The following is a 26,314-nucleotide window of genomic DNA, read 5'->3' on the forward strand; positions in this document are numbered from 1 at the left end:
AATCTATCTGTATCTGGTCTACCGCAGGCACTGAGCTATAAGTAAAGTTTACTTAGCTCAGTGACGCATGTTCACGATATCTACAGACAAAATGTTCGGAAGCTCGTATTCTACATGGATGACGTCACTCTCCGCTACCATACGAAGGTGTTTTTTAACAACTGGCTGTTGCGAAGATATATTTTGGAAAGAGAGAAAATTCAACTGCCCCTGCGGGGAATCGAACACCGGGTGAACGCCCGTCCGAAAGGACGTGGGACACGAGCTCCAAGGGAAGATTGAGAGATTCGGTGCCTCTGTAGTCTAGTGGTCTAGGGCGTTCACCCGGAAAGTGAAAGGACGTGGGTTCGATTCCCCGCAGGGGCAGTTGAATTTTCTCTTTTCCCAAAATATATCTTCGCAACAGCCAGTTGTTAAAAAAAAAAACCTTCGGAGCTCGTATTCTGTTCCCTGATTGGTTAATTTAGTAGAGGGTGGTCAGGCCTGGCCATTTATCGTTGGCGACAAAATAATAACGTTAGCAAACATCCTAACATAAATACCACGGGAAAAAAATACTTGAAGCGGAATAGAGCAACTATTGAAAAGAAAAGCCCCCCGCTTTCATTGGATTTTTTGTGATATGAATATTAATTTCAAGAAATAATCTTTTTTTTTTCATTTCTCATCGATTTTTTTCTCTTCCTTCTTTAATGTGTAAAAAGGCAAAAATATGTGGATATGCAAACGATGGAACAGATGCGCCAAGCTAGGAAAATACAAACACCTAGCATAATTAAGTTTTTTTACGTTTCTGCCGACCGGAAATGGTCCTATTCGGTTCACGCGGATTTATTAGAGCAGATCATATAATGTGAAAAAAAATTTCCCTCCCCCAAGTTGAGGGGGTGGGGGTTATTTAATGTCTGCTTTGCCCAAGGCCATGGTCCTCACATCCTGGAGCAAGGCTCCCTAGGCTGGGACCCTTTGCGGGCCGCCCCCCCCCCCGGTCAGACTTTCCACGGATCCTTCTATAGTTAATTTATAGCGTGAAAAAGCAAAAAAATTATGAGAATTGCCTCGGGCCCTAGAGCTAGAGCCCTGTCAGCCCCGACCATGTGAGGGTCGTGGTTGCGGCCCTGAGATCCCAGCCGTAGGCATATATATATAATATATGAATTGACGTCTTCGTGTTCTCTCGGATGTTCAAGTCTATCTCCGCCTTTGCTGGTGACCGACCCATGTCCACCCGCAATTGCGGGTCTGACAGAGCTCAGGATGATTCTTTAACTTTTTTTATATTTTTCGCAGAACAAATTTACTGTGGGGGATGTTTTGGGACATTTATGAATCTTGATAATGATTACTTCAACGCCTTGAAGACAGAATTTATTATTACGTGTGAAGGGTATGTAGAGCGAACAGCAGTGAGAACACCACCTCTGCCTGAGCTGTTGTCTCGGTCACATCTGTATATTATAAAGTTTGGTAAGTGGAAACGGTCATTACATGTAAGGAATGTCTCCTGGAGACAAAGTACATCATAATCTTTTTGAAAACGAAGAAGGTGTAATCTCTTGTTATTGATGCTGCGCAAGTTCCATTGAGGCACCTTCAATGATGTAAACATACAGAAAATTGAATAATCTTGACTAAAGTAGAAAGAACAAAATTTTGAAAACCATGAATAGCTTATTCAATGAAGTAAAATTGAAAATGAACATATCTGCAAATCTAGCAGTTGAACACAAAAACAGTAGACTTGTACTGAAATAAGAGAGGGGAAAAAGAAAAAAAAAAAGTTATCATTGATTATGATGGTTTGAACAGTTTCGCTTTGGTGTGACTGTAGAGAACTCTGGCAATGGCTGCTGCGCAGGAGTATCCTTTGAAGGAGGAACTTGTAATTTATTTTTCTTATGAGGCAGTTCACTGGTGAATGCGGATGTGATCAGCTCGCTGTTAAGTGCAGATGACAATAGTGGTACAGCTTCCTTGATGACTTCAGATATCAGATCTGGAACAATTGACTGAATAGCTTCAGTGATCAGTGCATGCATGGAGATTTTCACATCTTCAATTATTTTTTCATGCATTGATTCGAATTCTTTACGGACCAAATTTTGGATATCGATTTTTAAGTCTGTGATAGTTGATGGCACACAATTTATACTTGCTCTGTCGGCAAAAGTTGGCGATTTATCTTGGAAGAATTTGCGAGCTTGATGAATTGGAATCCGCTTGATTGTTTTGTACTTGATTATTTCTGCCTCTTTAATAAATGTTGGGCACTTCTTGTCCATGGGATCATGACCTTGAGCGCAGTTTATACATTTAGGAGCATTTGAACATGATTCTGTATCATGATGATCACCACAGGTCCTACAGATAGTGTTCGTAACTGGACAAAATTTAGTACGATGGGTAAATTTGAAGCAACGAGTGCATTGGCTTGGTTTTTCTATAAACTCTTGAGGATGGAAGATTTGGAACCATAATTTGAGATCAGCAGGAATGGAACTGCCCAAGATGGTAATTAACAAAGTATTTGTGGGTATTTTATTTTTCATAAAACGTCTAATGCACAATGGAACCAAACCATTGTCCATCAGCTCTAAAGCCACATCACTCAGCTTTTCGGAACATGGAATATCTCTCAGAAGCAGTTTTGAAGATAATGTATCAGTAAGTAGAGTCGCTCTGACCCGAATATTTCCAATAGAGGACAGCGATAGGGCCTCCAATACAACTTCAGGTGATGCCGAAGTGAGAAGTAGGTCACCATTTCTTGCGAATCGGATTTCATCGATGAGTTTTGCATTCAGGAATTTTTGTTCAAGGCACATACGTAATTCCTTGGGCTTTGATTTTGGGATGGTCGTATCTCCAACAATCTTGACGGTGAACTGTAAGTTTGATCCAGATAGATTTTGAATAATGTCCTTGGGGGCCGATGTCCGAAACCCAGAGATTATTTTCCGCCGATGTAGAAGGTAAGTCATTCAATGTCTCCATGGGAGAAAACATATTAGAGGATAGAGAATTCAATGATTGATGGTATTCATTGGGAGAGAACAATGCAGTATTAGAAGTATCTACACCTACGTCACTGAAGAAACACCCCAGATACTAACTAGTTGACCAAAAAGAGCAAAATAAATATTATATATACGTTTGAACACTGAAGAAAACGACAAAAGCGAAGAATTAAGCGAAACAGAGAAAAAAAAACCTTGAAAATTAAGCAAAGAAAAAGCCGACCTCAAACGCGTGACGAATAAGCCGCTATTTTTTCTCCTCTAGATATGGTGAACTTGCCTCAGTGACCGCAGGCTGTAGACGACCACGACTTTATTTCTCCTCTAAGGTAGACGCGCGTCCAAAATATGGGTTATATGGTCACCATACTAATCAAGTGGCGATAAAACCACAAAGCTATGAATAACCGAAATTGAACTAATGTTTATAAAAATCTCGGACGGTAGAAAGTGTAATGCTAATGCGACTCCTCGTCCTTGGCTTGGTGCTCAATCGTGTCAAATTGTAATTTTTCCATTCGCGGAGCTTAATTAATAATAAAGCCGAACGAGATTCCATATCAAAACCGAATTCAGCGCCACATGACTTTATAATCGCAATATTAGTTTCTACAAACGACACCGGGGTCTACTTATCGGGTGTAAGTTTTGCATTAAATAATAACTTTAAAATAATAATTAAATAAATATTAAATAACTAAAAACGCCAAAAGTGGCAACCAAATCAAAAAACTTTTTTTCGTGATTTTTTCGTAATTAGAATATTACTGGTATGGGTTATTTTACAGTCAGAAGTGTTTTAGACCTATGGGTGCGCCACTTGATTTAATGATTTCTTAGAGGGTGCTGAGACAGACTGGTGCTAAAAAATACTGCGCTCCAGTGACACCATTTACCGCTAATACGTATAGGATATTGTAGGCAAATATTCTATGAATGACTTAAAATATTATTTATATACTCACACAACAGACTTGTCCAATTAGTTTGGAGTGAAGAAAAAGTAAAAAACAAACATAAACAGCGTGTTGCAATACAGAAAGGCAAAGAATAATACAAATAGTAACAGCACAATAATAATAACGTAAATAAATATAATACAAATAATACCATCACAGATGCCACTGGACTTTAATTTACCTGGGTCCCGGGACCCAGGTTATTTGAAAAATCTGGTTCCTTTTTGAGTGAAAGTGGGTCCCTTTGAGAAAAAAAAATGTATCTTGCAAAAAATTATGCCATCTGTTCAGTTCGAAACGTGCTGGCCGGGGAAATTAACTGCTACCAGCATCGCGGGTTAAATTATTAATTTGAAGAGCGACAAAAAAACTTAAACGTGTTTTTATTTACATCTTTTCAAAGGAACACTCCAAGACTGGACTGGACTCGCCAGCTTGACAAAACTAACTGTTGCCACTCACATGAACAGAAAAATAATAATTATAAAAAATATCCGAAAAGCCCATACAAGACTTGACACCATCCAATAATTCACTGGTATCTCTATGAATTTTCTTCCAACATGCCCCAGGTCTTTGATCACCTGCTTATATTTCTTCGTTGAGACTGAGCGGTTGGTCATGTTCTGGGTAAGAGAAGGTATCTGTGAATCAAGTAATTCTCATTTCTAAAAACATGTTCTATCCAAAGGTTCATTTACTTTTATTGTCTACTAGAAGGAAAAACTTGTAAAGAAGCTCATTAGCACTGAGAATTTAACCTACGGAATTCCGCACATGTAATAAATCTAAAACAAATATACAGTTGATCCCGTTTATAACGTTTCTCCCGTTTAGTATGTTTTCCCACTTAGTACAACTTATTTTCGTGGTCCTAGCAATAAGTAATTCTCATTGAAATTTCCCATTTAAAGTGTTTTCCTATTTACAATGTTTTTATGACGGTTTTTGAGAAACGTTATAAGCAGGATCCACTTTAACTCTTTACCTACCAGAGCGGTGAAAATCTATGGACCCTAGAATTTCGGAGAGCTTCTTCGAGACAAATTTCTTTCCCCCCCCCCCGTATTTATTTCGTCTATTCTTCTACTGCACATTGTAGAACCTTTCGCAACAATGATTGGATTACTCGTAGAAAGCAAAGTATTTCAACGCTCTCTTCTCCGACCAAACAAAGCGAACGGGTATGGAAAGAAGATTCATCTTTCTTCACACAGTAAATTTCCTGTGATGCAAAGTTTTGGCTACTTATGCTATTTGCCATAACCAACTTCGCCAATTGTCCTCATCAACGGCATTTTGTGACAGCAGAAATCGGATTAAACTTATTAATTGATAAAGATTTAAGAGGCTGAGTGACAAAATATTTTACGACCTAAACAGAATATGGTTATATTACATATATACGGCTTAAACAGAATATGTATCAAGAAAAGATGACGAAAACTAGAGAAATGTAAAGCTTAAAAATAATCCCTAAACTAATCACATTACAGAATTGTGTGGAGCATTGGCGTACGCAAAGGGGGGGGGGGAAGTTGAGCCAAGATCACAGTGCAGGATATTTTGCAGGAAAAAAAGTGAAAACCCCTCCCCAGAAGAAAAAAATCTGAAAACCCCCTCGAGAAAATTCTGCATACGCCTATGTTGTGAACATTATTGCTTATAACTAGTAGCATGTCTGTTAGTAGAAGACATAGTTTAGACCAGTGGTTCTCAACCTTTTTTTGTCCGAGCCTCCTTTCAACCATTTTTCATTCCTGTGGCCCCTTCCCAAACATGAATAATTTTCTACTCCCCCTTCCTTTCTCTCTCTCTCTCTCCCCCCCCCCCTCCCCCCGTTTTCCCATTAGAAGAAGATAGTTATTCAAAAATTGTCTGAAGTAAAAATATTTTTGAATTTAATTTGATTAATTTTTAATTTATGAAAATAACGAAAAAGCAAAATAAACATAATAGAATACAGTAAAAATAGAATAAATCCCTTGGGCTCACAAAGGGTCTGTATCATAGTATTGTTAATTTTTGTGAAGTTTATTGTTTTGTGTTTTTCTCAGTTTGATTTGTATGTTTTATGTGTTGTGTCAGTCCAATTAAAAAAAAATATATTTTTAATCAATGTAAACTCTGCGCTCGAAGACGGCACAATGTCATCAAGTTACTGTACTGGATGAAATTTTTATTATTTCCAAATTAGTTTTTTTGTGTGTAAATAATTATGATTTCATTGAGAAATGTCAGTTGTAGCTTCCAAAATATGCATTCTTATAATGATAAAAATCGCAAAAAGTTGTAGCAAGCAGTTTTGTTAATTTTATTCTCTTCATGTGGATAAAAGTAGTAATGAGGGAGTAGCCACACAAATGAATCACAATTGAAAAGTTCAACCTTTCACATCGATTTCAACAATAATACATGTATCAAGGATATAGGTTCATGTTGTGGCCCTACTATGAATTTAAAAAAAAACTACAATGCGTTTTTAAATATCTGTTTGAGCCATTCATTCCAGAGAAATCATGTACGCAGTGACAAAACTGTTTGTGTGAACATAATAATGAATCATTATCAGGATTTCAAGCCCATCGAAAATATTAATAATCAGATTTTCAAATAAGAAAATTATCAGTTCGATAATTTTCGATTTGAATTCGATTCAATTTTGATACGGTGAAAATCTGATATTTCATTGGATGACAAGCTACCTTCAAGTGGCTTTTTGGTTCATAATGTGACCGCTCTCTCGCAGGTGAACGAAGCAATGTGCGTGTTGGCTTAAACACAACACAATATTTCACAAAACAGTCCGTAATATATTTCATATACAGGGCGCATAGGTAACGTGACATATAAGTTCAAATTTTCACTGAGATATTCCAAGAAAGTTGGAAAAAAACAGCATTAAATGAGGGGAAACCATTTTACCTGCATTGAATGCTGTTTTTTCCCAAATTTCTTCAAGTTTTTAAATTCGCATATCTCGGTGAATATTGCACTTGGAAACGTGAAATTATTTTAGTTGGCATCGGGAAAGACAGAGCAACAACTTCTTAATTGGGTTCTTTGGCACACGGGGACTGTATAAAGAGTTTTTTTTTTTTTATTTTATAGCTATACAACCCCTTACAACATGAATGACATATCTGAGTTGGACACGTGATTTGGATACTTTTTCTAGTTGGGTACGTCTCTAAGATTAATGGTTCACCAGTAAAGTGCCATACGCCCTGTTACCCATGCAGCCTCCAAATACACGTAAAAAAATAACTTGAGACGAAATACAGTCTCATTGTAACAAATACCATTACAACGGGAAAAATATTGTTTTAACATAAACTTTTCTAATCCCTCGGATAGGTTTACATAGGAACAACATAAAAATCTGGAATTCCTTTGTAACAAAATTTTGTTATTACGAAATGATTTCTCGGGGTCTCTTGGAGTTCCAGTCTAATGGGGGTTTGACCAAAGCTTATTAATAAAGGGCCTTTAACACGCTTTGGGTTTGACTGTATTTCCCCCAAAAAAAATCTGACATTTTTGCAGTAAAGTAATTCAACTTCGGCAATTTGATCTGAAAACAGTCCTTTTTATAATAGGAAGGAAACAAAAGGAAGAAAGGGTGAGGAGAAAAAAAAAATGGCCAGGTTGGGCTCGGTTGTGCGTAAATGCCTCGAAATTCCACTTGTGCGCAAGGGGATTCGCGCCTCACTCTCAGTTTTAATGCAAAATTTCACATTTATGAGACGTTTGACTACAGGCACGATTAATCTCTATATATATAGTTTTCAATATTAAAATATTTCATTTATACAAAGCACAATTTCAATTATTTAACATTTTCATTTTGATTCGAACTCCAAATCTTTGGCATTTAGACATTATTTCCAACTATCAAATCCAAGTAGTTTTTGCAGATTGTGAAAACGTGTCGCTGAATTGGTTTGGCATGCGTGTTATCAACACTAAAAACCATAAATTTTAGGTTGACAGATACAAAGAGATGCATTGAGCGGGTTACGGACATTTCAAAGTAAAGACTTACGTGTGAATTTATTGCACTTTTTTTTGGAAATCAGCAGATGCAGTGAGTCTCTAATAAACGGATTTAAATTGCTTTAAATGTAGTCATACACCTTTTTAGAATTTTTTTTCTAATGTCCACAACATTGTTCTTGCAGGATAGGAAAATTGCATTGAAATTATTTAGGATGTGCTGCAATCCAGTAGTAGGGCAGTTAAAAGGAAGCATTACAGTATCGATTAAGAAAAACGTTAAAGATGTGGTGTCAATCTTGGAGGAAGTCCCAATACAGGAGTGGCTCGAGCTTACCTGCTGCCCGGGTGCGAAGCCTCATGTGCCGCCCCTACTGGTGACCCTGCCAGGAGGCTGATAGGGATTCGGTGAAGGGCACCTGGAGATAAACCTGATTTTTTTTCAGAAGAAAGCCGCACATAATTGTTTACCGTGCAAAATGTACGTGACCATAGGTCCCTCTTTTGAAGTAGAAAATTTTTTGTTCTAAAATTATTTTACCATTCTTAATAAATGCCAGATAACTTAATCCTTGAAAGAGCACTTATTTTTGTGAGCCATCATCACTTATCCTGTGAAGATGATATTTAACGGGGTAATTTTTATTAAGAAAATTTTTTCAAAGGTGTTTCTGGTATTCCAGGGGCCGGACAAGTGAAAAACCAAAATTTTCCTTTGCCTTCATTTGACTATTGTAGATCAAATTCTGAGTGAGGGTTCAGATCTTTCGCAGGCCCCCTCCCAGTCAGATTTCTCATGGCCCCTTCTATAGTTAATTTATAGCCTGAAAAAGCCAAAAAATTGAGAATTATCCCGGGCTCTTGTGGGGGGGGGGGTATGGGTGAGGAAACCAAAATAGCCCTTGTAATAGAGTACAGGGGTGGCGCTTAGCCACACAGGGCACCGCTTAAAAGGATGCTAAATCTGGGATGAATGGGTAAAAAAAAATTCAATTTGCCAAAAAAAAACCAAACTGTCAGCTCTGGAGGGGCGCAAAATCGGAAATGAAGGGCCGAAAAAATGTTTTGTTAGAAATTGTTTGGATAAATTGTGAGGGAGGGACATGACCTTCTAAGGGTAGGGCTGACAGGGCTCCAGCTTGAGGCCTGGAACTAAATCCTTATAACTTTTCCCGGGGCCCCGTGGAAAATCGGGCATGGGTCCCACGAAAGATTCCCTGATGCAGGAGGTAGGGGCTATGGAGGGAGCAATAGGTAGGAGGTGCAAAAAATAAGTCCCACACTGGTACAGATTTTGTCTCGAGCCGCCCAGATAGCTTACATTCTTGTTTCTCGTATTACGATCAGAGGCCTTGTCTATTTTCCCAACGTTTCCGTTGTCGAGGTATAGTAGGACTCAAAAGTGTGATGTCGTGAATTTTTACTGTGTTAAATTTTGTTGTCTTAAGTAAAGTCTACGCTGCCGCCCTTTACAACTTGCCGCCCAGGTGTGCCGCATCCCTTGCACCCTCGCTTAAGCCGCCCCTGTCCTAATACATTATCACAGCAATGCAGTTTTAAAAAATTTTAAATTTCGCAGGTATTTTTCCCCATGTATGATTTGATCTCTTGGAGTTCGTTATAATTGAATTCGACTTTATTTCTTTTCAGCAGAGGCAATGGATTGGCACCCCCTTTCAAAATTCATAAAAAATACCCCAGAGCAATCATTCTCTATTCGATTTTTATAAATATATTCCCCATCAGACCACTCAGTGCTGGCTGAAGATAGCTTTGTGCTAAACTAGATGGCTATCCGTCTGTAATTGCATGAAAACGATGGGTTTTTTACAAGCTTTCATTTTTCACCCATCCACGTCTTGGATTACATTTACTACCAGCACTCAAAAGAATGTCAATGAATGGTCAACAAATCTTTGTTTTCTTTATGGCAGCCCTCTTTGAATGAAAGGTCTGAACACACACAATTTTCTGCCTTTACAGTTGTTCCATTTTGCTTAAACTTCTTCTATAGTTTGTGTCCGGGCCTACTATCACCCCCAAGTCGTAAAACCACCGAGATTACATGAACCACTTTTTTTATTTCCTTCTTCCTCATGTTAATGTTACATGAATAGGGAAAAATTACGAAAAAGATATTCTATGCACATTTTGTTTGAAATTCAATTTTTTTAGTCAGAGTGACTAAAAAAATTTAATGTCACAAATTTCTTCATGGCCCCCTTATCAGTACCCGTGGCTCCCCTTTTGCAAGATTTTCATTCGTGGTCCCCCTGGAATATCCTAGGGCCCCCGGTTGAGAACCACTGGTTTAGACTATATAAACATCCCACAAATTTTTAATCCTTATTTATCACACAATGGAACCAAATACCAGACGCATTGGTGGTCAAAAAAAGTGCCCTGGGAAGTACACAAGAATAAAGGGAGATTTTCTCTAATACAACACCTTTGCATTTTCCAACAAAGTACTTATAGAGATCTCTAAATTACACGCCACTTGGGGTCAGCTAGCTTTTCAGTCCAAGGAGCCCCAAAGCTGTCTTTCACAATAACTCAAAACTTATCTCGAGACAAAAAGTTTTTATTTTTTTTGCTAGTAAACACTACACTGTATTATTCTTTTCTTAGTTTTACTGAAGAACCACGTGTACGTACCCACAGAGCCGTAGTTCTCCACTCCCAATCTATGAATCGATAAAAAAATCATCTTTTTTGAAAAGAATTTTAAATGCCGTGTTTCCAGATAAGTGAGGACCTCCCAAATTCCAATCGCAGTAGGAAATCATTTTGAAGCCCAGAATCTTTTCCCAGTAAGTCTTTCTGTTTTCAAGAAGTCTTTCTTTTGCAGTGTCCTGGCCATGGGCGAATATTTTCCTTAATCCAGCCGTTGTTTTGATACAAACAGAACGAGAGCTAAACATGAAAAGAGATGTCCAAACACGAAAAAGCAGCAGGATAACAAACAGCACAACAAACCGATGGTGAGAGCCACAACCCAAATTCTGCTATTGTTACAAGCATATATGTATTGAGTATAGGCCAGGCCAATTTTTCTTGGAACTCGCCTGTATAACAGCCCTTACTTATCTTCTCATACATCTATTGTCCACTTTGCGATAGTGAATTCTTCAAGCATCTCAACCTTCTATCAAGTGGATTAGAAGCTGAAAATGTTGGAGACAAGGAGTGGTGTTTATCAAAATCTATTCTAGTTTTGTTATCACTAATTTTAAGCCGGCAGGGCAGTGTTTCTCAAAGTGTGCGTTGTGGCTCCTAGGGGTGTTCCCACTTTTTTGTGAGGGGCGTCACGACGAGCTGGAAATACTAATGTGTATGTGTGTGCCCATTTATGCTTTGAAGTGGTTCTTTTATGGATGTACAATATCTATACTAAATTATTTTGCGAGCCACAGATGAACTATGAACAGGGCAAGGGAGGCACGAGCATGACCAACACCCACTAGAAAACATAATAAACCCACTAGAGAATATTAATTTAAAAAAAACTTCCACTTTCTGTTGATTTTTTTTTTCTCTGCAGGTGTGTGATATGAAACTTGATTGAGAAAAATTTCATTTCAGTTATAAATTTATTTTCCTAAAACCATTTTCAAGGAGGAAAAGGATAATTTTTTTCTGTGGCTCATATTTTCAATGGTTCTGTGAACCTAGACAAGTACAGGGAATTTTTTGTATTTTTGTCTGAACTGAAAAATGAGGGGGGGGGGGGGTGAGTAAAATAAAAAAATATATATATAAATATATATAATCTAAATTCATCTAGTAAAACGTTAAGGCAGAAATATTTCATAGCACCAATTTTACTCGCGGAATAATAAATGAGTATGGTACATATATCAAGTCGATTCCACAGTGCGTAGCGCAAGCAGTCGCCTAAGTTTAGTGACATCACGAGCTCGTGTTGCGGCCTTGAAAATTTTCTAGTGTTGGCATGACCCCCACAAGGGCAGAGCTGACAGGGCACCAGCCCCGGGGTCCAGGATGATTCTTAATTTCCCCCCTCCCGTATAAGAAGGCCCGTGATGCAGGAGATCCGAGCCAATCTCATTCAATATGGGGGGGGGGCATGACCACGAGTGACGAAAGGTTGAGAACCACTGCAAGATCCAAAACAAATAAAAAATAAAAATTTCCCTTTCAGTTTTACCGATATTTAATTACTTTTTCGACGGAAACATCTTATTTTCTTGGTGTGCGTATGTTTTGCTAGAAAAACACAAACAGCTAGAAAAAATTGGGAAAGATCGAACTTCGGTAATCTTAGTTCTAGAAATCATTTGAAATTGTACGTAAGTTAATTAACAATAACGACAGTGATGTGCAAATACAATAATATTTAGTTGTCTTTTTCAACATTGATTCCTTCAAAATTTAATGGGTCCGATGTACAGTGCATCTGAACTTTTTGAGTGTTTCATAAAAAATGTCCGGAAATAAAATTTTCGTAAGTTTTTAATTACAAAAAGAAATTAAAATATTCTGATGTATTAAAATTAATGTTCTTTTGTTTCTATTGTATTACAGAAAAAATTCTTCGATTACTAATTAAACCTATAGCTAGCTGGCGGATCTTTTACTAGTTTCAAAGAAAACGAAATAAACTTTCAATGAAAATCAGAATGTTGGCGAAATTTCAAAAAATAGTAACCACGCGTCTTTCTCAAAGCTCATCCGAGGTATTGTCATTGTCAATAGTCATTCTTTCATAGGCAACTAACTGTAAAATAATCCTCTTTCTCCGACAAGAATCCCACTCAGCAGCCGTCAACAATCCGTCACTGCGTTCCACCCACGGAATAAAAGAATGCGAAATGCCTATCCCCTCTACCTCGGCCGGCTGGGCCGGATCTGGTAGTCTGCATGACGGGCCGGATCGGCCAGATATAGTAGGGAAAGAGTTAATTAACAGTTGAAGGCACACATTTATATATTTACTAATAATCAAAATATAAATTCCCTTCTGATTGATTTTACATTTTGTTAAAAATATCTTGGCATTTTCAATATCTTCTGATCAAATTTAAAGCAAATCGATATTCTCTCTCTCCCCTCTCAGACACTTATCTTCTGATTCCCTACTCATACTTTGGTTTTCCTGGTAAAATGATTTTATTTTCCTTCCCTGATGTTTCACCATCTGATCTATCGCCATTTAACTGCCACATATTTTCACACCTGAATATGGGAGCTACATCAGATTTGTGTTGGAGAAACTTAACAGTGTAGTTATGTGTGTGTGCCCAGCATTTGGCGTGTTTTGTGTTCAGTAGGTGGTGCCCCATCTGTCTAGCGTAGCAACTAGATACTTTCTCAAATGGGGCAAGTACACATTTTGGCACACCCATGTAATGTAGAAGAAGCAGTTATAAAGGGTGAATTTGGTGCCCTCCCTTCTAGTCCAGAGCGCAGGACACTAGGCCCGCCTGTCCCTCCCCCTCCCAGTTGCAGCCCTGCATCCATCCTCCAAACTGGTAATGTGCACATGTGAAGTTCCATGTATGCATATCTGTGTTGTAGGTCTGTGTAATCGCCGTGGCACAACCAGAAGTCAGAAAATCACATTTTTAGCCGATTACCATTGCGTAATCGCAAGTTCCGTACACAGATTTTCACCCACCAAAAGCAAAATTTGGGGGAGATTATAAGGGGCCTTCCCCCCCCCCCCCTAAAATTAAATTAAAAATATTGGAATGCAATAAAATTTATTTTATACTATCTGTGAAGAATTAGATCCTTGTGCCTCTCCAAAAGCCGATTCTGCTTACACACCCATGATTTTAGTGATGTGAAACGGTGACTACCGCATAGCAGCTAGATGACAAAACTGTGGATATTCAAGGTTGAGTTTTTACAGATTCGGTTTTTTCCCACAATATCAGGAAAGTTTTACAATTTGAACGGGCGTTCCAATCCTTTACGATTTTTAAAGAAAAATGCGGATTCGCAATATTGTAGGAACAAGACGAGTTTACGCCATATAGATGCTGTCTTTCAATGCCGGCCAATAGCGGAAAGTACCGTATATAACCAGAAGGGAGAAAATCTGCAGGGTAATAAATAATGAAAAAATTGAAACTTTCTGCTCATTCAGGGAAGCAAATAGATATCCTTCATATTTTTCAACAACCCGCCTGTATATCAATACAGTACAAAGTAGTAAAGCCAGTTTTTCGAGGTCGCGCAATCATGATACACGGTAAAAAGAAGAAAAAAAAAAGAAAAGGAAAAAGTTGGGGAGGTTTTTCTCTCTACTTTTTTCTTCTTGGAACTAGGAAAGAACGCATCGCGGAGGACGCGTGAACAAAATTTTTACGCGTCCTTTTCCGAAATTTCAGTTAATTGAACATGTCAATGGCATCTCTGACCATACGTGCATACAAAAAATTACATGATAACTTCCACACATGAGGAAGCAGAAGAGGAGAATTTTTCAACACGTTAGTTCGATATGATGGGACATAGAAGAGATTGTGGTTACAAAGATTGATGCTATTACAGTGAAAACTGATTTGTGTTAAAATGTCTGGTACATCTAAGTCAAATTGCAGAGTTTTCACAAAAAAGGTGACCAATGCATTCTGACAATGGACTTCGAGTGATTCATAGTTAAAAGAAGATCTGAGTATTTCGGTAGGAATTTGAATATCAAATATTTGCAATTTCTTGAAGTAAATAAAGTGCAAAAGCCTATTTTGTGTGCATTCGATCCTAATGTTATTGTACCAGTGATATGGATTCCAGATTATGGAAAAATATTCTAGAACTGATCTTACGTAAACATTTTGTAAAGATGCAAAAAGGTTTCTGTATTTTGAAAAATTTGCTGTTGAGGATTACGAAACCGACATTTCTTGATGCTTCTGAAACAATGTCATAATATGCTGGTTGAAATTGAGAGTCATATCAAAAGTGACACCCAACTCCTTCATGTACTCTACGTTTTCGAGCGTTTGACTATCAATATTGTAATTGTACAGGATGGGACTATGTTTCTTACTGAAAGACAAAGATTTGCACTTGGCAATATTCAGATTTAACTTATTGGTGTTACACCATGAACTGAGTTGCTCTACAGAATTTTGTAGCATCAGCGTCATCTGTATTATTTATGACTTGGAAGATTTTAACACCATCAGCATATATTGAGCAATTAGAATCTACATGATTTTCCACATCATTGATGAATGAAATGAAACGCAAAGGGCCCAAAATGGACTCCTGAGGAACACCAGTAAGACAAGGATAACGGGAAGATTTAGCACCATTGAAAGTTGTTGGTATCGACCTATGAGGTAGGATTCGAACCAGTCAGCAAGGTGACCTGAAAAACCCTAAGCCCTAATTTTTGAAAGAAGGTCACACACACACTGTAATTAAAATACTGTGCTGATAATCTTTCTCAGCTATCAAAAATACCACAGCTTTCAATTTTCTGTTTGGCATGATTATATTTATGTGTTCAAAAGCCACAGTTAGACTTCAATCATAACCGAGTCCTACTTGACCGAGGCAGGCTGGTCATTCACTACTACTACATAACACCACACATGCATCCCCAACATATTCCTTTATGGAATTTCTAACAAATCGGTATATGCTAGAATGCATGTTCTGAAAGTATGTGTGGTCCTAACGTATTTATTGTCAGAATTGTGTTCTTGCTGGTGCTGCCATTTGCTCAGTGCTGTCTTAACGCATGGGCCTACCCCAGGAGCCTCGAGAGAAAAAAAGACTTACAAAAATGAGAACTGATTGAAAATTCTAGAACTTGCTAGGTAGGGCCTCAGAAAAAATCAAAATCATTTGGATCTGGGCCCTTGATACTGTTAAGGCAGCCCTGCATTTGTTTTCTATATTTTGTGGTAAAGATGGTAAATAATTGGATTTTCATGTTATGTCAGTATTCGTGTTAAAGGCTTACCTGCTCTCTGCTGAAAGACTTTTTTAAATGGGAAACCATCTCGCACATTCGTACTGCTGTGTTGGTTGAGTGACCATAGTGACGTACTAGCATCACAAGGACCTGGGTTCAAACCCCATTATTACCACAGTGGTGGTTTGCTGAGCTAATTCCCAATATAAAAAAGTATACCGTTTTGTTGCCAAATTATCGTATGTGCCAAAACAGTGATATGTCAGCAACATAATTCTTTCAGGTGCTAAAACGTAGATTGCACCACTGTGCCCGATTTTCTTGACAAACTTGTTGTTGCCATTTTGTTTTGCTTATCCGTAATGCTCAATGCTGGTTTTGCTTTTTCTGTGCCGTTTTTTTCACGTTATTTCCTGGTTTTTTTCCCGCCATTATGGTAGATTGTGCAGATTTAATGTATCTGCATTGGCTACAATTCGAAGGGCCGAAAAGCGTTATAGACTTTTGTATGAAGATGGGACTGTGTTCGGGCAGTAACCCTAGTGTATAGCGCCTTGCCATAGCGTTTGTGGTGGTCCGAAGTCTGTAGTTTTGGTTTTGGGGGCTCAGCACCCCGTTCCCCCCATTGACGTGAGAAGTGAATAAACATCTGAGTGCGAATGCAGGTGGCGAAGCCGTTTGTGTGTCCCAGGCACGCGCCGTACGAAGTATGGCCTATAGGTGTTTATTGATTTTTATTGATTAAATAAAGATTATTATTATAATATATATTCTTTTTGTATTTTCACGTTTTTAATCGTTTTTTGGCATTGGGGCAGTTACCCTAGCGCCAAAGTTTGGCAATAAAAAAAAGTCGGTAAATCATGGTATACCGTTATACTGGGAATTTAATGTCTACTGAAGTTGGTTTTTTCTGCAGTTCTCTCAACTTCGATGTGTGAATGCAACCCGATCTCCCCATTAAAAAGTCTTGCCACAGAAAGCAACAGGCTTATAAGCGGTACAAATATTTCACTCGCTTCACTTATGAAATATGGGTGGCAGCACTGAAAAAATTAACACAACACTAGATATGCACTCAGACTGCTAGGTACACACTCTTACATTTCTGGCACAACTCACTAGGTAGTAAATTGCCCACAGCGATAGAGCTAACTTGTGCTTGGTTTGAAAGAAAGATACAGCTTTTCGTGCCTGGAAATTGGAAAAATGTGGAATTTAAACTTCAGCCGATGACCACTGTGCATCGATGGGGTTCGAACCTAGATCCTCATGATGAAAGTCCAGCATGATGCCCAGATGACTGTACAGCAACTGCTGGATGACCAGCAGCTGCTGTACGTTATGGAAGTGTTTATAAATGACAAGTCATGCGCAATCTCTATATTTGTAAGACTGATTCCATTGCACAGAAAATATATAAGTAAACATCATCGACTGCAAATGAACTTTAGTGAGTCACTTCTGATAACCACAGCAGATGAATGGCATTTCTCACCAAATTTGGATTTTGCGCTTCTTGCCGTTTCTGTGTATGCAATGCAGTTTACTTTTCCTCCTACATTCTCACCGGTTTTTTTTCTCCTGCAGGACAACTAGCAACATTCAGTCAGCCCCCCTCCCCTATATTTTCTACATGTCGGTACCTCTGGCCATATCTAGATCACATCATTCATAGCATCATCATCTTTTATAGCGTACTAAAATGTTAAAACACTGTACACAGTACTCTCATGTTATGTGGTCCCATGTCAGAGTAGTGTGTAGCGGCTTTGCTTCAAGACCCTTTGATCTATCAGAGTTTACCATCCCCTAAGTCAAGTCATGCCATATTTGCTCGTGAAAGGAATGGAGAGATTTTCTATAGTATCATTTAAGTTTTTGCTTGGTTTTAAACAGGGCCGGTCCCAGGAATTCTGCCGCTTGAGGTGAATAATATTTTGGATACAGTTATCTCAAAAGAGTTTTGTTTCTTCACCTCTATTACCTTTATACAACGGTTCCCGGAGCATTGGTCACAGCTTCGGGGGGGGGGGGGGTAATGTTAATGATTTAAGACGTCACGAGAGAATTTCCCAAATAAAAACCTACGGATGAGAGTGAGTATATATCAAATCAATTTAAAATAACTCTTCTTTGAAGTGGGAGGGTGAACCAATAGTGGGTGCACCTGTTTGCATTTTTTTCTATGGGTGTTCGGAAAAAATGTCTACCCTTCAAAGGATTAATTGAGCTATTTAGCACATTATATATCACTTCATATAATACATTAATATTTTACGTAAAATTTTCCAAAAAATAATTTGAAGAAAAACCTTATTCAATCAAGTATCCCAAATGTGCTTTTGCGCATTTTTGTGAGAAAAAATTAAAATTATTAAATTAATATTTATCTTGAAGACAAAATTTATTTATTGAAAAATCCAAGAATCACTCTCCTCATTTCCTGGTTTTTGAAATCATGATTTTCCGAGTTATGTAGCCTACACATACATACTATAAATATGAGTTTTTTGTATATTTATACATTATTTTATTTATTTCATAGAGTTCATATGTTTGTGACCAGAGGTATAGTACACAGGAGGGGGGGCCTGTGCCCTCCCCAAGTCGAAAATTAAAAAATATTTTCAAATATTTTAGCAAAAAATTTAAATACCAAAAGAAAAAGAATATATATAAATCTATATATATAAAATTGATTTTCTGTCACTGAACTTCTGAGGAAGTACCAAAATTTGGTAGGATTTGTTTTTAAGTAATTTGGTAAAGAGTGGGGTAGGTACTTCTAATATGGAAAACTGATGGCAAAACTTCTCAAACACAAACCACTCATGCCGGAAAGTAAGAACTTTCTGGCATGAGTGGTTTGCACTAATTTCCTAGAAATTATACAGAGTTTTTGTAGTTCTATAAGTGCACAAAACAAAATATAATTCACATTTTTCAAATAGTTAAAAAATCAAAATAAATTAATCAATGGAAAAGTAATTTAATTTTAAAAATAACATCTCAAGTAAAGACTGAAAATTTATTTAATTTTGATTTTTTTAATTAAAAAATTTCAAGTTCTTTTTATTAATATACAGTAAAACCTTGATAAGTCATCACCTCAAGTTATTAAAAAATTATGACGGCTTAAGCGGAGTTCCGTCAGTTTTAATGTGCAATGTTATAAAAATCGTATAAATTTAAAGTAATATGACATTTATTAAAGTATAAATCAAAACAACAATATTAATAAAATTTATTGATCGCAAAAAAATAAATAATAGCAATTTTTTACCTTTTTTATCTCTTATTACTTAAATTATTGTGGTAAAATGTACACTTTGATTTATACTAGTAATTTTTAATTTACACAAACAGAGCAACTGTTAGTCTAAAGCTATAAGTAGCTTTTCTTCATAATAGAACACTCTATTGCACGTTAATTTTACATAGACATCAAAAATTTAATTTTAGTATTTTAATTCTTCATCAGTAGTTCATGATGCAACTACAAAGTAATCTCGAACACTTTTGACTTGGTGGAGGGGCCCTGGGCAGGGAAAAGTAAACAGAAGACCTGAACTTGGGAAAGAATGTCTAATTTTTTTCAACAAAGATATTTTGTTTAAATTTCAAGCCCTAAATTAGTAGAGCCCATGCTTTCTATTATTATTTATTATCCATTCTCGCGTTGCACTTTGACTTGATTAATTTGATTCTTGGATTTGCATAATTTTTGATTTCCTTGCACTATGTGTAATCTTTGACGTACCAATAAATTTTGGTTTTGCAGAGATGCCCTGGGGGGGCCGAAGTGCTTACATTGTTTCTTGTGACAGAGCTTGGGTGTCTCGTGGTTTCTCCAGTTTCTCCAGTAAAGCCCCATGCAGAAATGAGATCTAGCTTGAACAGTCCCCAACGTTCCAAAAACCTTAGTCGGAAAATGAACTTCCCCAGCGTAACTTTCGTTACTTAAACTGTTTCGTTTGGGTACATAGGATTTTATGGTGACTTTTAAGTATATGGCAATGCTGTTAACAAGCTCTTTTTTTAATGGAAGCCATAAAAATAGTCTCTTCCACTTTCTCAAATTTTTTCATAGTGATGAGTTAACCAAAATTAGCGACGAGTAAATGAGGGTTTAATAACATTGTTGCCTATGAGAGCTGGAAGGGCCTGAAGAAAAATGACGACTTAACCGGAGTGACGACTTATTATAGGGTGACGAGTTAACAAGGTTTTACTCTATAATAAGTTTGCACCTAAAGCAGGAACAAAAAATGGCGCCTTTCAGAATTTTGAAATTGATCTGCAGATTACCCTTTAAAAACCTTGATTTCTATTTCACCTGTATGAGAATTTTTTTGATTCACATTGTGCATGAATAGATCAATTTTATAAATTCAATATATCTGAATTTATGCAATTAAATGTATTCACTTACACAATCTATTTATTTCAAACATTTTGTGTTTGTTAGTGATGGATTACGATTTCAAAGTCCGTACTGCCACAGACCGAGCCAAAGTGGAAGATCTTTTTGAATATGAGGGTTGCAAAGTTGGTAGAGGTACATATGGTCATGTTTACAAGGCGAGGAGAAAAGATGGGTGAGAACTTTATTTACCAAAGTTTTATTTACTAAAGTAATCAGTTTTGTGTAAAAAGTTTTTAAATAATTTCTTGTTGTAAAATTGGGGATAAAATTATTGTTGGCAGTTACACTATAACCTCAATTAACCGAGGGTAATAGGGTCAGAGTCATAGTTAACCTCTTCAAGCCCCAAACTTCAGAAACAGCTAGAAAAATATTTGTCGATTTTGTTTCTTTACAGGGTTCTCAGCAACCTGTAAAGTCAGGGAATCAGGAAATGGTCAGGAAAAATGTTAAATATTTGTCAAAAGTCAGGGAAAATTCTTAATATTTGGGAAAAATCAGGGAAAATCTGAAAGGGAAAAAATTAAAAGGGGAGGAATTCCCATTTCAGTGGTTGTGTGGTCTTCACTTTTTCCCCATAGATTATCTCTTTCAGATCCTCTGGGAGAGAATAAGGAAGCCTTGTCAACAATCTTTATCTGCATTTTCCTCTGGATCCCCTACTGAGAAACACTGTGGTGTACATGAGCAAAATGTCTTATCAGTTAAAGGGTGAGATTTTACATGCTGTGGAAACCAATGCTGGTCAAGGTCACTGAACCTGCTTTTTCAGTAAATGGATGAACAGGGGTCTAAGGAGACCCTCTTTTCCATTGTCCTCCTAGATACTACAAGCAGGGCTGTCTTAAGAGTATCATGGGCCCCCGTGGTTTTTCAGAGGCCCTACCTGGTAAATCCTAGAAAATTTCAACCGGATCTCATTTTTGTGAGGCCCCTCTTCTCTTGAGGCGCCCGGGTGGGCCCGATGCGTTAAGACAGCACTGACTACAAGCCTGAAACATATCTTCGTGACATCACAACCTGGGTCCTACTGTGTGCTGCTGTGGTGGTCGAGTGATCATAGTGATGGACTCGCATCGCGAGGATCCGGGTTCGAACCCCACCGGCGCCACAGTGGTGGTCGGCTGAAGTTGGTTTTCTGTGGTTTCCAACTTCAAGGCACGAATGCGAGCCGATCTCCCCGTTAAAAAGTCTCGCCACAGAGAGTAACAAGCCTACAACGTTACAAATATTCAATCATTACACTTCACTCACAATTTGAACTATAGATGGCAGCACTGAAATATCAAACACAACACTAGCTACACATTCAGATTGTTAGGTGCACTCACTTTGTCCCAGACTCTGCCACGAAGCTGGGCTGGAAGAGATCTCGGCAACAGGGTAAGTCCGGTGGCAGAGCCCCTGGCATTCATTCAGGGTCCTATTGCGTACACACTTCGCATTTAAAATTTGCAACCAACATGTATTTTTTGAAAATTGGAAGAAAAAATTTGACAGATTTTAATTTTTTTTATTACAATTATTACCTAGTATGGCATACGAAAACACTGAATATTAAATTAATTAAATATGAAAAAGGTAGAGGCTTCAAATTCTTTGACAAGTATTTCTTGTTGTTTTTTGCTCCTAAGCAAATATTTTTGAAAAATCAGGCAATATATTTGACTGTTCAGAGACTTTTTTTTTATTTATATAATATGACTTATTAGAATTTGTATTTAAAATAAAAGGGGATATACAGACAATGTACAAAAAAAAAGAAAACAACATCATTTAAAATATTTTATTCACTGAAGCTACATTCATGTTATCAATTCTAATTCAAAGGGAAATTGGTTGCTGCTCTAAACATTATAAAATTTTTGTAAATGTTCAAATTTATTAATCTATGAGGGGGGACTTTGAAAAACATTTCAAAATTTTGATCGCATAACTAGTAATACACATTATGGAAAGTCTTACACTTATTGCACTGATTTATAAAATTCCCATAAAATATATTTTAGTTTCTAATTTTAAATGATGAATTATGAACACTTATAACATTTTATTTTCAGAATTTTAGTTGAGAATATTTAATATGGGATCAATTTTTTTTTAAATATCAAGTTTAAAAATTTAAAAGATGTATATCACCTGAAAAATGCAAAACATTTTTTCATACGTCTAATCAAAATGCACACACACCTCCATATACTTTTTCGAAAATACTTCAAATTAAAAAAAACTATTGAATGCAATTAAGATTGTTTTATAGAAGCAAGTTTCTTTTAAGTGAAGAGTTCTTTTAATTGAAGACTTGGTGTTAAAGTTATCATTTTTAGTCTTGGTGTTAAAGTTATCATTTTTAGTCTTGGTGTTAAAGTTATCATTTTTAGTCTTGGTGTTAAAGTTATCATTTTTAGTCTTGGTGTAATTATTCAGGAATACATTAGATATTATTTTGATACAATCATGACAGAGACTTACCATAATCACAAATACCTTTAAATATTTTACCTTTGAATGTTGTATTGATGTCAAATGGATAGCCAGACCTTTAATTGAAGCTTTCTTATAAAATGCTCCTAGCTTAACAAATTTTGGACATTATCAAAAATAAGTTCACAACATTTTCCTGCTAGATGTTTCACATTTGAGCTCTGTACCATACTCTAGGACACCTACATTTTGCAGCAATACTTGAAGTAATATGCATGAGGTAGTATCAGTTTATTTGAATTCTTCCCAAGGCGATATGCAGCAGGATTGGTGAAATAAAATATGCCAATGATATCATTTGTGGAGAATAGAGAGCAGTTTTCATAAAACTGAGTTCTAACTATTCAGTGCAGAAAAAATAAATTCACTTATTTTACCATGAAGTATATACACTTTGGGTCTTTTCCTAGGAACCACTCATAAGAAGACACAGGTACAAGATTATTGTGCGAGACAGTGGTACTCTTTGAACTGCTTCTCTTGTTTGTCATTGATTTAATTATTTCTTTTCTCTGGTGACTTTCTTTCAATTGATAACTTTGTTGTCAAACACGATGGTTATCCAGCAAGGGTTATCACATCGGGTACTAAAACAGGATTTCTTTCCTCTGTACGACGAGGGTTCTATTTGGTCTTTCACTTCCAATTGCAGTTTGACCTACAGCTGAAAACACAGCAGCACCGAGACACCTACAAGAAAATGTAAAATGTTACGGGTGTAGTATTTATAACATACAGCATATAGGCAACAAAATTATTGAATTAAAAATATTCTGAATTGTGTGTGTGTGCTTGCAAGAATACTTACATAGGGAGGTGACACACATTTAAATGCAAGTTAAATTTGCTAAATATGTTATTTATTTAAAAAGTAGCCTATCCCTTCATTAAATTTCATGTCACTCAGCACATTAATATTTGTATTTTTAATTACAGACCTGCGAAATTCGATTCACTCAACATTTAAAAAAACATGTTTATTAGATCTGAAAAATGTGTTCCAATGATTAAACAAGTGGATAAAAAAACTGCTCTCAATGCAAGAGGAAATAAAATTTCGACACGAAACAGCAGCGAACATATCTACTTTCAAGTTACGCAAAATAAAGTCAGGAAAAATAAATATTTCAGATATATGTTGACTGAATTATGTACAAATAGCTACGTACCCTTTTGTTTTACAAGTCTGTCGTCAGATGATTATCAAAGTTCTTGGCTCCTTTAACAACTATTTGAACGAAATTTCTCCATCTATCAACAACAGGTAAATAGTAAAATAAATATAAAAAACTTGAAGGATTTAAATAAAATATGATGATAAATGCACGTGGTGTGCTTTGTTAAAAACATCCAAAACAGCCACGCTAAGGACCTCACATCACAACCTCGGCAGAGTGATACATTACTCCTTGTAGTTCTAGGAGGCTTTGGTTCTACCTGTAGGTTGAATGGAAATCAGTTGGATGGGATGAAACAACTCCTCAGTGGTATATATTTTTTGCTTATAGAATTCTCCTCCTTGCAACATACAGTTCACAGACATTACAAGACACCACAAATGGGTAAAATTGAAAGAGAATTGTTTTCTCAAGAGATGAGTTGAAAATGTATAATGTTCGGAAAGATCTATAGACATTTTTGACATGAAATGTATATAGAACAACAGGTCTCTTTGAGGTAAGCCTGCTACCTCTGTTGGCCTGGCAGTAAAAGATACTCCATTAAGTGTGAGATGAGTTTTTTAAGACTGTCCCTCCAGAGTGCAAGTCATTTCTAAAAAGATTTCAAAGCTCCAAACATGTTGCTCTTTTTTGATTACTTATTACTCTTTGTTTTTACTTATTGCAAGATTGGAATCTGATAAATTAGAGGCTGCAGCTTCCGCAAGAAAACTTCTTGAAATTGATCTAGATTCGGTAGCCGCCCCTCATTTTACTTTTTCTGAATAATCAGTCAACATGATTTTTTTTTTTTTTTTTTTTATCTCGCACCCTTAAAATGCTCTTTTGCACTATTAATTCTAGGTTTTGTGACTCTAATGTTAGCCAATAACATTAAATTGTATTCTGTATTTTTAGGACATGTAGAGGCATAAGCAATGTTTACAAAGCTCTGCAAAGAGCTAAAAATAAAAGTGTGCTTCATTTATCGAAAATTATGACACTTTCATTGAACAGTAAAATGTTAAAAAAGATGGACAGCGCAGTAAAATCATCCAGTTCACCTGGACTCATTTACATTGGACCTTGCAACTTATACATTTTGCACTGTGATTTTGAAAGTTGTCTCAAAGGAAACTCGCATGCCTTCATAATTTGCTGTGCATTGAAGAAGAGAGTTTACACACTGGACTCTGGAAGACTCCTGAAAAAAAAAAATAATAATGTAACACATTTTGAGGAGAGACAGGATAGAATTATCTGTGGTACACTGTTTTGTCCAAAAATTGTTTTTGTTACCAAGTCATTTCTGTCATTTTGCTTTAGCTTGAGTCAATCTTATAGGATATTGAAATAGTGGCGTGAAAAAATAAATTATTTTTGAATTTTTTTACAAATAAAAAAAAGAATTTCTGAGGGACTTTTTACATATTATGCTATGATTATGTTGTCTAGGGGGGTACCCCTTCCCCATCCTACTTTTTCTAATTTTTTCAGTAGGAACCCTGTGTATGCGTTTTTGGTCAGGGAGAATCAAGGAAAGTCAGGGAAATGATCAAGCAGATTTTGCTGGGAACCCTGCTTTTGTGTTTGTAGACTGTAATGGGAAATGAAAATGAATTAAGTATTCAAAGCTGGAAATTTTAGGTAAACGTGTGTACTTCAGGATTTAAATGAGCAGAAACACTTATAAGCACATTGAAATGCATAGATAGATTTAAAATTATTATTTTCAAATTTAAAGCCCGTTATATGACATTAACTCACAACAGGCGTCAGGAATTGGCATGTGCCATCACACTGAGCTAATTATCAATATCAGAGCACATGACATTTTTGTGGAGAAAGATTATTGATCCTTGAGGCATATTTTCAATTAGAAAAAGTATCCATAAAGGCATAATAAATCCATAAGGCATAGTACTCAGATATGTCATTCATGTTGCTAGGGGTTGTATAGTTATTGAAACAAAAAAATGAACTTTTTTATATAGTCCCTGAGTGCCTAAAAATTAAATTAGAAAGTTGTTGCCCTGTCTCTCCTAAGGCCAACTGAAAAAATATTCCACATTTCTGAGTGCAATATTCACTGAGATATTTGAATCCAAAAAACAAAGAAAATTGGAGGAAAAAACAGCATAAATGCTGGTAAGACGGTTTTCCTGCATTTATTGCTGTTTTTTCCATTTTGTGGATTCAAATATCTTAGTGAATATTGCACTTAGAAATGTGGAATATTTTTTCTGTTGGCCTTAGGAGAGACAGAGCAACAACTTTCTAATTTGGTTTTTGGGCACTCAGGGACTGTATAAAAAGTTAAATGTTTTTCTTTCAATAACTGTACAACCCCTTGCAACATAAATGGCATATCT

The 26,314-nt window shown here is 36.6% G+C and overlaps 1 protein-coding gene and 1 non-coding gene across 6 annotated transcripts in view; both read left to right on the forward strand.

Annotated features, from left to right (window-relative positions):
• The first annotated feature begins 292 nt into the window (after positions 1-292).
• TRNAS-GGA (transfer RNA serine (anticodon GGA)) lies at positions 293-366 on the forward strand. Its single transcript has one exon. It is a non-coding gene; the product is annotated as a tRNA-Ser (tRNA).
• Positions 367-3,432: 3,066 nt separating this feature from the next.
• Cdk8 (cyclin-dependent kinase 8) overlaps positions 3,433-26,314 on the forward strand; it is a 170,158-nt gene continuing 147,276 nt past the window's right edge. Inside the window, exons 1-3 of one of the 5 annotated variants that reach the window (XM_089236456.1) lie at positions 3,442-3,658; positions 10,824-10,956; positions 20,341-20,470. In XM_089236456.1, coding sequence (XP_089092582.1) covers positions 20,343-20,470 — 128 coding nt within the window. In that variant the 5' untranslated portion in view covers positions 3,442-3,658; positions 10,824-10,956; positions 20,341-20,342. Of the gene's footprint in view, positions 4,607-10,823; positions 10,957-20,340; positions 20,471-26,314 lie in introns of all 5 variants that reach the window. The other 4 variants (XM_089236458.1, XM_089236457.1, XM_089236460.1 and 1 more) reach the window with 4 other exon arrangements.

The sequence above is a fragment of the Pholcus phalangioides genome, unplaced genomic scaffold, assembly GCF_987345545.1.
Source record: "Pholcus phalangioides strain wild (caught in Gottingen) unplaced genomic scaffold, Ppha-v1.0 ptg000009l_1, whole genome shotgun sequence".
In the NCBI taxonomy this organism is placed as follows: domain Eukaryota; kingdom Metazoa; phylum Arthropoda; class Arachnida; order Araneae; family Pholcidae; genus Pholcus; species Pholcus phalangioides.